Genomic DNA, 14,299 nt, shown 5'->3' with positions numbered 1-14,299 from the left:
GATGTGTGGCCCTTCCGTCGCCTACGCATGCGCAGAGGCGCTGAAGCGTGGTGGTGACGGGAGGGGGTGGGGGGAAAGGAAGGTGGTGGCGAGGATTCTGGCCCCGTCCGGTGCCGTTGGGCTCAGGGGCGGGTTCTTGCCGTCATGTCGGCGGGAGGCTTGCTGGAGAAGCCGCAGATCATCGCTCATACACAACACAGCTTGAATTACACTGTCTTCGATTGCAAATGGGTGCCCTGCAGCGCTCGCCTCCTTTGCTTGGGCAATTTCCCGCGCGGCACCGGCGTCATTCAGCTCTACGAGCTGCAAGGCGGCCGCCTCATCCTCCTCCGCGAAGTAAGGAAGAGAACAAAGGCAGCAGCCTCGGTTCTCTCACAGGAGCAGCAAGAAGCCCATGAATACCAGCCTCGCTCCCAGCACCTTATACTTGCCAACCACGGTGTTAATTTTGCTTCTTTGCCCGGGCCTCGGAATACTTTCCTGGGCTTAAGTGGAAGCTCAACCGTGGATTCCCTTAGTTTTTTATTTTTCTCCGGCTAAGATCGAGGGCTGATATATTAGTTCCAATAGAAGAAGATATGTGTAGCTCAGGGTTGAACTACCAAGTTCTTCTGCTCTCTGGGCTTGATTGTTTGCAGGCAGGCGTTTCATTACCCAACTAGGTAACAACATCAGAGCTAGTGAGTGTGGGGTTTGCTCCCTCTTTATGTACAATAGCATGCCCTGTTAGAGTTGGTGGGATGTGGTTTTCTCTGGTAGTTCCTATATAAGAATTTATTTTTGCTTTATTATTTGCCAAGTGTTAATCCCTGCATATGAATGCATTCTGGTCTTTTTGTTTCCTTTTTTGTTGTCTCTTAAATAGTATCTAAATGTGTCTATTTTTTTTTGTAAGTGTCTGATACTGATACAGAGTCTTTTTAATGAGGTTTTACCATTTACCAAATGAGGTATTTTGGGATTGAGGTCTTGTGTGAATTACATATGTTTATTTCTATCACTCTTTGTGTACTGAGTAAAGATTGCCCTATGTTGGGTGCACCCACATTCATTTTCTTACAAGTAGGATGCCTGGAGTTTGCCTCCACTAGCATTTAATTGCAATGTAGCATTTGTACAGAGTCAGAAGCATGATGCAAATGCATGCACAAGGAAGAATAGGAAAATGGCTTAAAGATTATTGATCATTTCAGTATTAACCTTTTAATACTGGAAGGCTCAATTCCAATTAACAGAATACATACAACAGCCCCTTAGAATAAATAGTGAAGAAATATATATAGATAAGTTCTCAACTTAAAAGCATTAATTTAGTGACCGTTCAAAGTTATAATGAAAAATTGAAAAAGTGACCGTTTTCCATACTTATGACCATTGCAGCATCCCCATGGTCATGTGTTCAAAATTCGTATGCTTGGCAACTGGTTCATAGTTATGACAGTTGCATGTGATGTCATGTCATGTGATCCCCTTTTGCGACCTGACAAATTCAAGGGGAATCCAGATTCATTTAACAACCATATTAACTAATTTAACAGCAGATTGAACAACAGATTCACTTAACAACTGTGGCAGGAAAGATGGTAAAATGCAGGAAAACTCACTTAACAACTCTCTTGCTTAGCAACATAAGTTTTGGGGTCAATTTTGGCCATAAGTCCACAAGGACTATCTGTATTGGCATTAGTATCTTTTAGCTATGTCAGCACCCAGTATTTGGCAAAGCAGTATATTCAAGAGTCACACATGTTAAGAAATGAGTAATAAAGAATGCCACAGTGCTCACCATGGAAATAGGCATTAACTGTTCTTGTATACATAACACTTTACTGAACACAGTGCAGTTAATTACTGTAGCCATAGCAGTGCAAGCGATGCACCACCCATTGGTCTTAAAAAGCCTTGAGAAATAAAACCCTTTTCTATAGTACAGATTGACTTTGTAGACTACAAAATACGATAATTAAATCCTCACACTGGCAACACTTCGTTTTTTGCTACTTCAGGGAAAATGAAATTAGGTTTTAGTATTACTTTCCAAAAAGAAGCCTATTTAATCTATAAGAGTTTTTTTTAAATATGAATGGATCAGCATGAGTGGCATTGATGAATTGTTGGCAGAGAGTTGAAATGGGGTATCTCTACTTTGAAATGAAGTGTTCTTCAGAAGATCTACATCCTTTCCCTAAACTAGCTGGATGGGCTAAATCAAGTACATTAGTATTTTAATGCAAAGTTCTGTTTGCAACTGAAGTGCGTGCAAAATATACTGGCTGTGAAGAAAAGTATGTGGAAAAGCACAGTATATTAGTATATATCTTATAGGAAATGTGGGGACAGGGATCTATATTTTTGTGGACTCTTTTTTAAAAAAAATCTACAAAAACATAATAAATGTAAGGTTGGGGAAAATAGAAATAGATGAAGTTGCCCATATGAAGTGGAATTGTAAAGACAAGCAACAGAGTACATAATTGCATGTTTTTACAGAAGCAGTTCATCTTGTCTCAAGTTATAGCAAAGAATAGCATCTTAACTTGATTTCTGTAAAGAAATTGGATTTTATGGCTCTGGCAAACTTGAATGTTGGTCATTCAGAATTTAATGGTATCTTTCTGTGTATAAATTCACATAGATTAGTCCTGTTAAACACATGTATGATTTGTAAGGGATGTACAGGTAGTTCTCGATTTACTAGCACAAGCCCAAAATTTCCATTGCTAAGTTTTACAACCTTTCTTGCCCCAATTATTAAGTGAACCATTGCAGTTGTTAAGTTAGTAACATGGTTGTTAAATGAATCTGGCTTCCCCATTGACTTTGTCAAAGTTGCAAAATGTGATCTCATGACCCTGATACATTGCAATCCATTATAAATACATGCCAGTTGCCAAGTATCCAAATTTTGATCACATGACCATAGGGATGCTGCAACGGTCGTAAGTATGAAAAGTCGTTGGAAGTCACTAAATAATTAGTTGTAAGTTGAAGACTTACCTATATTTAGAAACTTGAGATACGAATTGCAATTAAGAAATGACTTCACATTAAAAGGTGTGATTTACACCTTTTTTTTTTTACAAATTTAAGAGATTTAGTAATCTGTAAAAGCAAGCAGTATACTCTGTTTCTCAAGAAATTAAATTTGAAATGTATCCTGTTTATTTTTTCAACTATGGGAACTTGGATGGCAGCTTCTGATTTTTCTACTTCATGTCTATTTAGATTATGCGTTTAGATTATGCATCCAGATAGAACAAGGCTAACAATTTGTAGATACATTCAAAATAAATTGGAGAAAATAAAGGAGAAAGTGTATAGGAGAGGCAGTCTTTATGCCTTTGCAATGATAAGCACCTTTGACGTATTTGGAATTCTTCCCCAAAAAGCATGTATAGAATTGCAGTCTTTATATTCCAAAATCTAATAAAGTCAAACTTGTTCATTCATTTGAACCCTAATGAAACTTAAAAAATTGTGTTTAGTCGGTGTTTGACTCTAATATTATCTAACAGGTAGAACAAGACATAAATTGAAAATAACAATCATTCAATGTAAACATTTATCTCTACTTTCAGATTGAAAAATCACGACCTATTAAATGTGCAACCTTTGGGGCTGCTTCTTTGCAACAAAGATACTTAGCTACTGGAGATTTTGGTGGAAATTTAAATATATGGTAAGAAATATTCTTTTTGCATATTTTAAAGATATGGCCTTTTATAGGACAACTTAAAGTCATTGTAAAATCAGTATTGTTCATGGTCTTAAATATGCTTAATTTAGAAGTGTTAAAACTTTTTAGATAGCAATAAAACATTTACTTTGAAGAAGACTGAATTAATTTATTATCTTTTATGGTTTTCTTTTTCTGAATCTTCCAGCCTCAATTATAAAATATATTTTAAAGACCAGGTTAATTTTCAGACCAATCTGTGATGCAGTACAGATAGTCCTGATTTATGGTTGATCACTTAGCGATCATTCAAATATGCAACCTACCTGCAAAATGGGGCTATGACCGGGTTCTGAAGTTCTGACAGCTGCCTCTTGCTCCTCCCTATCATATGTCCATAGTTTGAGTCAGGGGTGGGTTCCACTTACCTTTACTACTGGTTCACAGCGGGAGTGCGCGCTTCTGCGCATGCACAGAAGCTTCTGCGCATGCGCAGATCACCCATGATGATGTGGGTGGGCGGAGCCTCCCACCAGTTTTACTACCAGTTCTATAGAACCGGACTGAACTGGGAGCAACCCACCACTGCTTTGAGTGCTCCATAGCATGGCTGGTTGGTGACATGACCAAACTGATTTATGACCGTTAGAACATGTGATTATAATGGGCAATTTATGATTTATGACCGTTGTAACGTGATTGTAATGGCCAGGCTCCATTATGGTCATATGTGAAGAACTATGTATAATAAATGTTTGTAAAAACATTTTTTTAAAACTTTGCATTGTAACTAAATTATAATTTTGTATCTTTCCATTTTACATCATAATGCATATTTTCTTTTGACTTCTGTCATGTTTTAAAGAAGAAAAAGCTTCATGTTAGTATTCAGTTTTCTGTGTAGTAAAGACAAATGAGTATACTGTATTCTGCAACTGATACTATCTTGCCATTGGTTCTCTCATCAGAAAATTTATAAATGGCACTAGTATCAATTTGATGATGTGCCATGTATAAATAGATGAGCCTAGTTTTTAGATTTACATAAAATAGTTCAGAAGCACTTTGAATCTTTTGCAGACATGTTTCTCTACTACTCAGTAAAAGCAATCTGTCTTTTTGAAAGTTTCTATACGATTCTTAAAAATGTGGTTACTTCAAGAATGATATTAACCTTAATAAATTGATTCCTTAAAGGAGTTGTATCATTTCTCTGAGCTTATGTAAAATTCTGAACCCCCCCCCCCCCGACTATTTTAATGAATAATAGAGAGGGAATGTGACCTCAGGAAGACAGAAACATTTCTCCAGAATTATTTTCTAATGCATAGCTATACTAATTATATTTTGAGTATTGAATGTTACATCTCTTAAGTAGATTTACTGAGATATATAAATACATGTTTCTGATCTTGTGTTGGGTATTAAGTAGATTTTATGGATTACCAGAAGTGTCATGGGCAATAGGTCAAATTCAGAAATTGTAAAACTTTCAAAAAGATGAGAATGACAAACTCCTTCCATATTGGCATCAAGAAAACTGTGGTATCCATGTAGTCGTCAAGAGATGAACTCTAGATGAAGAAGATGTTTATGAACAAACACAAAGTAACAGTTCCATTTCTGCTGTTTAGGAATTTGGAAGCTCCAGAAATACCAGTATATTCTGTGAAGGGGCATAAAGAAATCATAAATAGCATTGATGGAGTTGGTGGTCTAGGAATTGGTGAAGGAGCCCCAGAAATTGTGACAGGAAGTCGTGATGGTAAGTTCGTCCTCTTGCAATGCCCTCAAAGGGGAGAACAAGGGAAGAAGGTTAGAATAGAATACAGATAATTTAAATCTGTAAAAATCTGCAATGTTATGAATTAACTTTGATTTCAAATTTAAGATTGTCTTAGTTTTAAATTGAATGGAAAATACATATTGATGAATTCCTTATAGTTTTTTTTTCCATCAGACTGTCAAATCTGACAGATTGTTCTGGAAATCTGCATTCACATGCTATAAACAGGCAGTTTCAATGAGTAATATATTTGGTTTGCATTCAATATCAAATATGATTTCTCATGGAAATGATAGTTCATTGGCTGAACAATATAATCTTCAGTGAGCAACCCCTGTGAACATAATATAATTTGTTTTTAAGATAACATGTACTGTACGGAATTCACCGCCCATTTAAGAGGTGATTATTATATGTGACTCAAGCTATGAACCATTAGATGTCATAGAAGTATTTGGTCCTACTAATAAGCTGCCACACAATTATTTCTATCCCTAAAAGACTTCATTTGCAAAAGTAGTATATATAAGTCCATTTTATGAATTCAGAAATAGCTTGCATATAATTGAATGCTTAAAATATTCAATGCTTTTAATTCTTAAAAAACTGCTTACTGAAAAGTTGCCTTAGTTTGTTCTTTTTGCATGAGGCCTCATATCTTTTTCAGTTTAAGAAAAATAGGTATTAAGATATAAGAAATCCTAAGATACTTATATATCTGTTTCAGAATTAAGGTTTTCCATGTACAGATATTGATGATAAAAAAGTGAAAAAAAAACCATTTTAAGAGGCATTTCATTGTTACAAAAAACAGCATGAGATAAAAAATACCCCTTCACTTCTATACTGTGCCTAATCCCCCCTAGAAAGGTTGAACAGAGTTAAAAACACATGGTTTATAACCTAGGCACTTATACTATATTAACTATCCATGCCTTGGGGAGTAGGCCATTGTCCTGGCTCATTTGGTATGACGTCTGCCCCCAGCTCTTCTCTGGCCTGGGATTGGTGGATGGGTTGATTCTGACTTCAATAGCAATGGTATGGTCTTAGTTTTTCCTTAGCTTAGCTTCAGAGCTGTTAGAAGGAGACCAACCCTCTCAGTAGAGGAAAAACAAGATTGATACAGAGTTATAAAAAGAAGAGAGACAAACAATCTTGAGTTCTTGGAGTAAAGATGAAATATAAATCTAATAAATAAATATGGATAGAAGAGAACATGTAAAAAGAAGACAGAAGAATGAGAATCTGTGTTCATATGTTGACTGTCCTCTCCCTGGCAATTTCCCTAAATGGCAGAAGGTGATATTTTGTTCCTGACTTGTCTAGTTGTATGCCAGCAGCTTCAGCAAATTAATTTGATAACTGCTGTAGATTTTTTTCTTAGATAGAGCAGCAATTACTCTCTCTTGGTGGGAGGCAAAAGCAACAGTCCTTATTCAGAATTCTGCATGCTATTTTGAAAAGGCTTTTGAACCTTAGTTTATTTTTTCATCTTTTGTAAAAAGCTACTGTGTGGGTATATGTCATGCTTTGTAAAATGATACACAGCTTTGAAATAAACCAGTGTAGCTATTGCTATAAGCAGAAGATCACTGAGGTTCAATGTAAGATAATAATACATGTTTTCATATGTCAGCTAATGAATAAATTAGTTGCATATAGTTTAAAGAAAAGACAAATTTTTCTGAACAGTTCACACTTTATTGAAACTATGACATAATAGATCTGGTTTGCATCCAAACATTAGAGCAAGGAAGTTAATTTGGTCAGCTTTCTCAAACTCTGCAACCTCCAAATATGATGGACTAATTTCCTACTATTCCCAGCCACAGCCAATGGGATTCTTGGGAATGGTAATGCTGCTTGTTAGCCGGCCATTGGATTGGCAAAAACTGATTAGATCTGTCGGTAATCTTTGATGTACGATCACAATTAGGAACAGAACTTCCATTGCTAAGCAATGGAAGCAGTGGTTGTTAAATGAGTTGTGCCCAATTTTATGACTTTTTTTGCTATGGTCATTAAGTGACTCATACAATTGTTAAATTAATCCAGCTTCCTTCATTGACTTTGCTTGCTGGAAGCACCTGAGAAAGTTGTAATTGATGATCACATGACCCTGGGATCCTGCAATTGTTGTAAATATATGCCAGTTGCCAAGCACCCAAATTTTGATCAAGGAACTGTGGGAACATTGTAATAGTCATAAGTTTGAGGACTGGACATAAATCACCTTTTTTCACTACTGTTGTTAATGGTTGTAAATCAAGGAATACTTGTATTTAGAGAATTTTAAAAGTATGACCTTACCTTATAAAGTTTTTTTCCTGTGAAATTGAGTTATCACTATTATCACATTTATTAAAGAAGCAAATTTTTTTGGGAATATCCATGATAACAGGCTACAAATTTATTTTTAATCCAACAGATTCTGAAGGATTGAAAGAAAACAATCTTACAACTCCAACTAAACAGATTAAATTTGCTGGTCATTCCAGTTTATGCCTGACATTCCATAGACATTTTTCACTTGCATAAACTTGGTAACAGCATGATAGGCCAGCCTTTTTCCATGTTCAAGCCCTCAGTTGCCATATGATATGGTTACAAGATTCTGCAATAAGATCTACATATGCTGTATGTTCTATTTTGAGTCTCCATCGAACAGAATTTCACATAAGTCATTAGAGAGCTGGAACAAACTGATAGCTAGATGTATGAAATGAAAAAAGAGGAACACAGAATAAGACAGTTACGAAAGTCTAAGACTGATTTATAAAGTATGTGTAAGCTGTAGTATTTGGCTGACTTTGTCTGGGAATAGAAACATTCAGATCTATTTAATCCTTGAATGGGGAAACTCTGGAAAATACGAGAGCTATAGATTAGCCTGTAGAGCTGAAAAAGATCCCCAAAGAAGGTTATGACATACTGTATATTATCAAAACCATATGGGTGAGGCAGGGAAATATTTACTCAGAGATATGCCCAGTTCAATTTCATATATGATCCCCAGGTAAAAGATTTTGCTTTTGGGCACCAATTTACCCTTCCTGGGGAGGGAAGATGGGGTTCAGGGCCACCAGGATAACTATGAACTTGTTCTAGGTGAAGATAGGCTCAATTCATGTAGGCAGCCTCACATTACATCTGATTTGTGTCTTTAACCAGCTAAAACGTAATTGGAAGATGGAACATTGCATTAGTTCTTTGTGATAGTCAGATCACGCTCTGGTTTCCATGGTGGCATAAACCTCTGAAGGAAGAAGAGAGGACCTCTGACCTCTCTTCAGTCAGAAGAAATTATAGAAACACGGCTCGTCAGAAACACATTTGGGGATGGATATGATCATGCTAATATAATGTTGGCACATCAGACTGACTGAAATGTTATCTTTTATTAGTAATATTGTCAGTCATTGATAATTTTTTGAGAATGAAGAGGTATACAGTAGAAGTTGTAGAAAGCAAAATGGCAATCTGCTTTTATACTGAAAACTATATGCATTTATTTGTGAGGTGCCGAACTAAACTCAGGCTTTTTTACACACAGACAGATAACTGCATGTATATGCATAATGCAAGCTGAAAGTGTGATGTAGAAGAATAAATACAAATTCATTTGATGGTTGCAGGGACAGTGAAAGTCTGGGACCCAAGACAAAAAGATTTTCCAGTTGCCAACATGGAACCAGCACAAGGAGAGAGTACAAGAGATTGCTGGACAGTTGCATTTGGTAGGTCTGAGTTTTCTAATCCATTAATGCCATATAGAAATTGATCATGGGATTTATCTTGCTTCCCATTACTTTGTTCTCTGAATGGCTGTTTGCACTTTTTAAAAAAAAAATTGAAAAAAGTCTTTTCTTACACAAATGTAATATTTCTCTAATATTCATTAAAACAGTCTGTTTTCAGGCTTCAAAACCTGAGAACACTATTGAGCGGTGTTGAGATGCATACATTTGTATGCAGAATTTGTGCTATATTGAAACAATAAACTCTGTGTTTGTGCGTGGCCCAAAGCATTTCTTCAGAATAATTTTCAAATCATCCACAGTATATCACAATATTTCTTTTTTCAGATGCTCTGACACAAAGCAGATACAAATTATTAAGGAAAGTTGAAAATTTTGTTTGAAATGCAGCCCATAAAATTATTCCTCTAGAAATCAGGCATCAACCTATTACCTTTAATCCTCTCCAGTATCAAACAGCCAGTGAATCAAACAGCCAGTTTAAATACGCCAAATCCTGTTATTCAGAGGCAGAAATATGTGCATTAATGTCTTGTTTAAAATAACATATAAATTCTGCAATTGCTGCTTCTTTTGATTTAATGCTGTTTTCTGAAATGAAATGATTTTTCTATCTCATTACAAAACTTTTACTAGAAATATATTTCCTTAAAATTGGTGTACAAATACAGGATTGTTAGATTAATGTTTGGTTATTGTTGATTCTTTATCTGAATACTGTCATCTTATTTTAATTAGGCAATGCATATAATCAAGAAGAACGGGTTGTATGTGCTGGTTATGACAACGGGGACATCAAGTTGTTTGACCTTAGGAATATGACATTACGATGGGAGACCAACATTAAGAATGGGGTTAGACTTTTTTTTCTTCACAAATCTTTGTAGTTCTTTGGGGATGGGTAACATTTTAGAGTTTTTGTTTGTTAGTTAATCAGTTTGTTTTACCTGACTATTAGACTAGGAGTGTGGTCAATCTGTAATGGAACATTATGCCAGACCCACAGTGCCTCTGCTGGCCAAAATGGGCCACGGGGCGGGGGGGCACACGTGGGCCGTTTTTGGTTTATAGCATTCTGGCAGCTGAAAACGGGTTGAGGGGGGGCATTTTTAGCCTCAACGGCCTCCTACAGCAGTCTGGCAGCCAAAAATGGGCCACGGGCTCCCACGGCCTGACAATATTATGCACATATTCAGCTATGCTACTATTCAAAAGAGTCAAGCCCCATAGCAGATGGGGGCTCTACATGTCTTTAATCTCTACATTATGGAGTTGAGAACATTTGTGCCTTTGTTTGGAATAGCTGTTTTGAATGCAAAGGTAAAAAAAAATGCATCTTGAGCCTGTGTCAAATGCCCACCATGGCCACACCCACAATGATCACACCCACTGACCACACCCACCCTAGCCCTCCAAGGTCAAACACAACCCTGATGTGGTCCTCAATAAAATCGAGTGTGACACCCCTAGTCTAGATTGTGCATCCTTAATAGAATGTCAGGGGTGCATAATCTGCATTACAGTACTTTCTTGTAATGTGTTATTCAGTTGTAATTTATTGGTTGCTTGTTTTAAATTTCTAGGTGTGCAGTGTTGAATTTGACAGGAAAGATATAAATATGAACAAATTGGTAGCTACATCACTTGAAGGAAAATTTCATGTTTTTGATATGAGAACTCAGCATCCAACTAAAGGTTTTGCTTCTGTTTCAGAGAAGGTAAATTATTTTGTTTAAAAAGAGGTTGCTAATTTATAGTGGGAGGTATTCTGTTGCCACATGCCATTGAAGGAAGGGCTGGAGGTAGAGGAGGTTGTTCAAAAGCACTCATGCACTAATCCCTGAAATATTTGTCTCATGCAAAGCTAAATTCAGAATGGATTGGAATATTATTCTTTTAGCTAATAAGGTTAGAAGCCCTTTGAGATGTGGAGAACACTTTATCTCAAGATGCACATATAATCCAGAAAAAGGAGATTATGTTTGTATTTGTATCTAGCCTTCTCTGTGGAAAATGTACATTGAATAAGATGAATATCTCCCAGACAGAGTGCTACAACTGAATGAGCCACCTAGAAGAGTCAAATGTGCATTTACATATTGAGCTAGATAACTCTGCTATTAAGCAATTAATTGTGGTTGTGATGAATCCTGAGTTGTCTTGTTTTGCTGGAAGAACTGTAGAGAGAAAAATGTTTTCTTATTCACCCTGGGCTTTGGGCATTGGAAGAGAGACTTTTGATGCTTTCATTTTCTTCGCAGCTTGCCCAGACAAGATATCAGCCTCTTCTTTGCATTCTCTGGCTGCCTCTCCGTAACTGTTTCACTCCTTTTTGTATTAAAGAATTTAAGAAGTATAAAGTCTGTCTCCTTCACCAAGCATGAAATGAAACTCCCTCAACTTCCATCTTCTCTGTAACAAGCAGAAAACATAGGGGAAAATCTCTTACATTTTACAGAATTAGGTACAGGCATGTGACTGCCAGAATTAGAACAACTTCTAAACTCAAGGGCTCATGCTGCTTAGTGATTAGATAAATGTGTGCTCATTTTTATTGCACATTAAATCTGGGGCATGAACAAAACTTTTTAGATATTTCAACGCAGATGGGGACTGTAGCCAAGAAATTAAAAGACGCTTGCTCCTGGGGAAGAAAGCTATGGCAAATCTAGATAGTTTATTAAAAAGCAGAGACATCACCCTGCCAACAAAAGTGCGTATAGTCAAGGCTATGGTTTTCCCAGTTGCAATGTATGGATGTGAAAGTTGGACCATAAGAAAGGCTGAGCGCCAAAGAATTGAGGCCTTTGAACTATGGTACTGGAGAAGACTCCTGTGAGTCCTTTGGACTGCAAGGCGATCAAACCGGTCAGTCCTAGAGGAGATCAACCCTGACTGCTCTTTAGAAGGCCAGATCCTGAAGATGAAACTCAAATAGTTTGGCTACCTGAGAAGGAAGGACTCATTGGAGAAGAGCCTAATGCTGGGAAAGACTGAGGGCAAAAGAAAAATGGGACGACAGAGAACGAGGTGGCTGGATGGAGTCACTGAAGCAATCGGCGTGAGCTTAAATGGACTCCAGAGGATGGTAGAGGACAGGAAGGCCTGGAGGAACGTTGTCCATGGGGTCGCGATGGGTCGGACATGACTTTGCAACTAACAACAACAACAACAAAAATCACTTACTTTACTGATTTTCTTGAGTCTTGATTTCAGTCTGTTATAGAAAATTACAAAAGAAATATCTTTATTTTCTCTCTCATTTTGTTACATAATTTTGTTGTCAGGCTCATAAGTCCACTGTGTGGCAAGTTCGGCACTTACCACAGAACAGAGATGTCTTTGTGACAAGTGGAGGAGCTGGAAACCTTCATCTCTGGAAATAGTAAGTATTTTAGTTTCCATCAAAGTTATGTTTTTGAGTGATGCAAATGTACCTCTTACAACATTACATTAGAAGTACTATATATTTACAGACTTACAATAGAACAAAATCGTAGAAGTATTCAATTAAGTAATTAAAAGACAAAAAAAAGTCAGTACTGTTTCTAACAGCAACAAGTTAGAAATCAAAATATTGATTAAAATAATATAAACTCCCCAGAGAATAAAAATAGTACAAAGTAGTATGGTGCCAGTGCCTCCCCCACCTCTAAAAAAATCAAAACAAGAAAAAGCAGGCAGACATTAGTGAGATGAAAGTTACCACTGAAAGATCTGCTCCAGGCCTTTCCTTTGAGCACATCTCGTTCTTTTGATCTAACACATGGTCAGAAAGTTATTCAGAAGTTAAAATGCAATGTCACTTGGAAGTCATCATGAAGCTTTGGGAGAAAATATAGGAAGATAGAATAAAACAATTTGCATTGTACGTATTCAAAAGTGGTTTTACTCATTTTATTTTCCCTATTTTAGTGAGTATCCTGCACAACGCTCTAAGAAGGATTCAGAAGGAACAGAAATGGGAGTAGCTGGTTCAGTTAGCCTTTTACAGAATGTGACATTATCAACTCAGCCAATTTCGAGTCTTGACTGGAGTCCTGACAAACGTGGTCTCTGTGTCTGCAGCTCATTTGACCAGACTGTGAGAGTACTCATAGTCACAAAATTGAACAAAATTTGACAGGATTTCTAATAGTAAAAAACTTTCCATCTCTGTCCTTGAACAAACTTGGAAATTTATTGAGAAGACACAAGATGTGAAAAAGTTTTCTTCAACTGTGGATTTTACATTTCTAGAAAATGCACTTGTAGTTTAACATATTAAGACCTATTCACTGTTACAGATACTTTTAAATCCAAGCTGCTTATAGTAGAATTACTGCAGTATAATCAATTTTCTTTAAATGAATTATTTTAATTATTTTGAATTCGTGAGTACTTTAAATACCCTATGTTTTGGATTACATTGACTAAAATTTGAACAGCTGTTTTAATAGATTAGATTTGTTATTGACTACCTGTTTAAACATTAACATGTGTTCAGATCAGTAAATATTCTGCCTTTAAAAATAAATGTCCTTAAAATGTGTGATTGAGATATTATAGATGTTAATCAGATTGATGTCATTTAAATATATAGATGTAATTTACCTGATATATTTATATAATTGCTAAAATATAAGGGTCAAATAAAAATTGTATTTTTTGGATTATTTAAGTATAATGATTTTAGATTATGTGAAACAGCCAAGAATATAGTCACCCTGTCCTCTAGTGGGAGATTGGGCATATTACAGAAAAATCAAGCAAGATAAAACAGGGTTTGTATGACAAGCATTGAAACAAGTATGCCAGAGAAGCTACCTATAGGATTTCTAAGGATTCCCAAGGGTTTATTAAGAAACTGTTATCATAGTGGCTTGTATTATGGCTTTATGGTTGTATGACATAATGGTTTGCATGACAAATTGAACCACAAATCATAGCCCCTATAGATAAATGATCAGCACATTATGTGAAATGTAATTAACTGGGTTAATTGAGCTATGATTATATTAATCATGGATAAGCATTACATGAATATAGTGACACTGAATACAATTAGCCAATCACATTTTAATCTAATGTACTAGC

The 14,299-nt window shown here is 36.2% G+C and overlaps 1 protein-coding gene across 2 annotated transcripts; it reads left to right on the top strand.

Moving 5' to 3' along the window:
* The first annotated feature begins 21 nt into the window (after nucleotides 1-21).
* Nucleotides 22-13,878, top strand: DNAAF10 (dynein axonemal assembly factor 10). Of its 2 annotated transcripts, none has more exons than XR_015731251.1 (8): nucleotides 22-336; nucleotides 3,579-3,679; nucleotides 5,311-5,441; nucleotides 9,101-9,202; nucleotides 9,962-10,077; nucleotides 10,807-10,941; nucleotides 11,485-12,608; nucleotides 13,139-13,878. XR_015731251.1 is itself a non-coding variant. In XM_034432431.3 (8 exons), the coding sequence occupies exons 1-8, from the start codon at nucleotides 145-147 to the stop codon at nucleotides 13,344-13,346; spliced, it is 1,083 nt and encodes a 360-aa protein (XP_034288322.1). In that variant the 5' UTR covers nucleotides 22-144; the 3' UTR covers nucleotides 13,347-13,878. The 2 variants fall into 2 exon arrangements, 1 of the variants encoding a protein (XP_034288322.1); XM_034432431.3 differs by having other exon boundaries at nucleotides 12,511-12,608.
* The last annotated feature ends 421 nt before the right edge of the window (nucleotides 13,879-14,299 follow it).

The sequence above is a fragment of the Pantherophis guttatus genome, chromosome 1 (assembly GCF_059756535.1).
Source record: "Pantherophis guttatus breed Tessera chromosome 1, ASM5975653v1, whole genome shotgun sequence".
NCBI lineage: Eukaryota > Metazoa > Chordata > Lepidosauria > Squamata > Colubridae > Pantherophis > Pantherophis guttatus.
This window is presented reverse-complemented; position numbering and strand designations above follow the sequence as displayed.

What these genes read in the sequence shown, in the direction of transcription:
- DNAAF10 (XM_034432431.3), top strand. Translation starts at nt 145, where the DNA reads ATGTCGGCGGGAGGCTTGCTGGAGAAGCCGCAGATCATCGCTCATACA. An exon ending in GCCTCATCCTCCTCCGCGAA is followed by an intron (nt 337 to 3,578) that starts GTAAGGAAGAGA and finishes CTCTACTTTCAG; the next exon opens with ATTGAAAAATCACGACCTAT. An exon ending in GGTGGAAATTTAAATATATG is followed by an intron (nt 3,680 to 5,310) that starts GTAAGAAATATT and finishes TCTGCTGTTTAG; the next exon opens with GAATTTGGAAGCTCCAGAAA.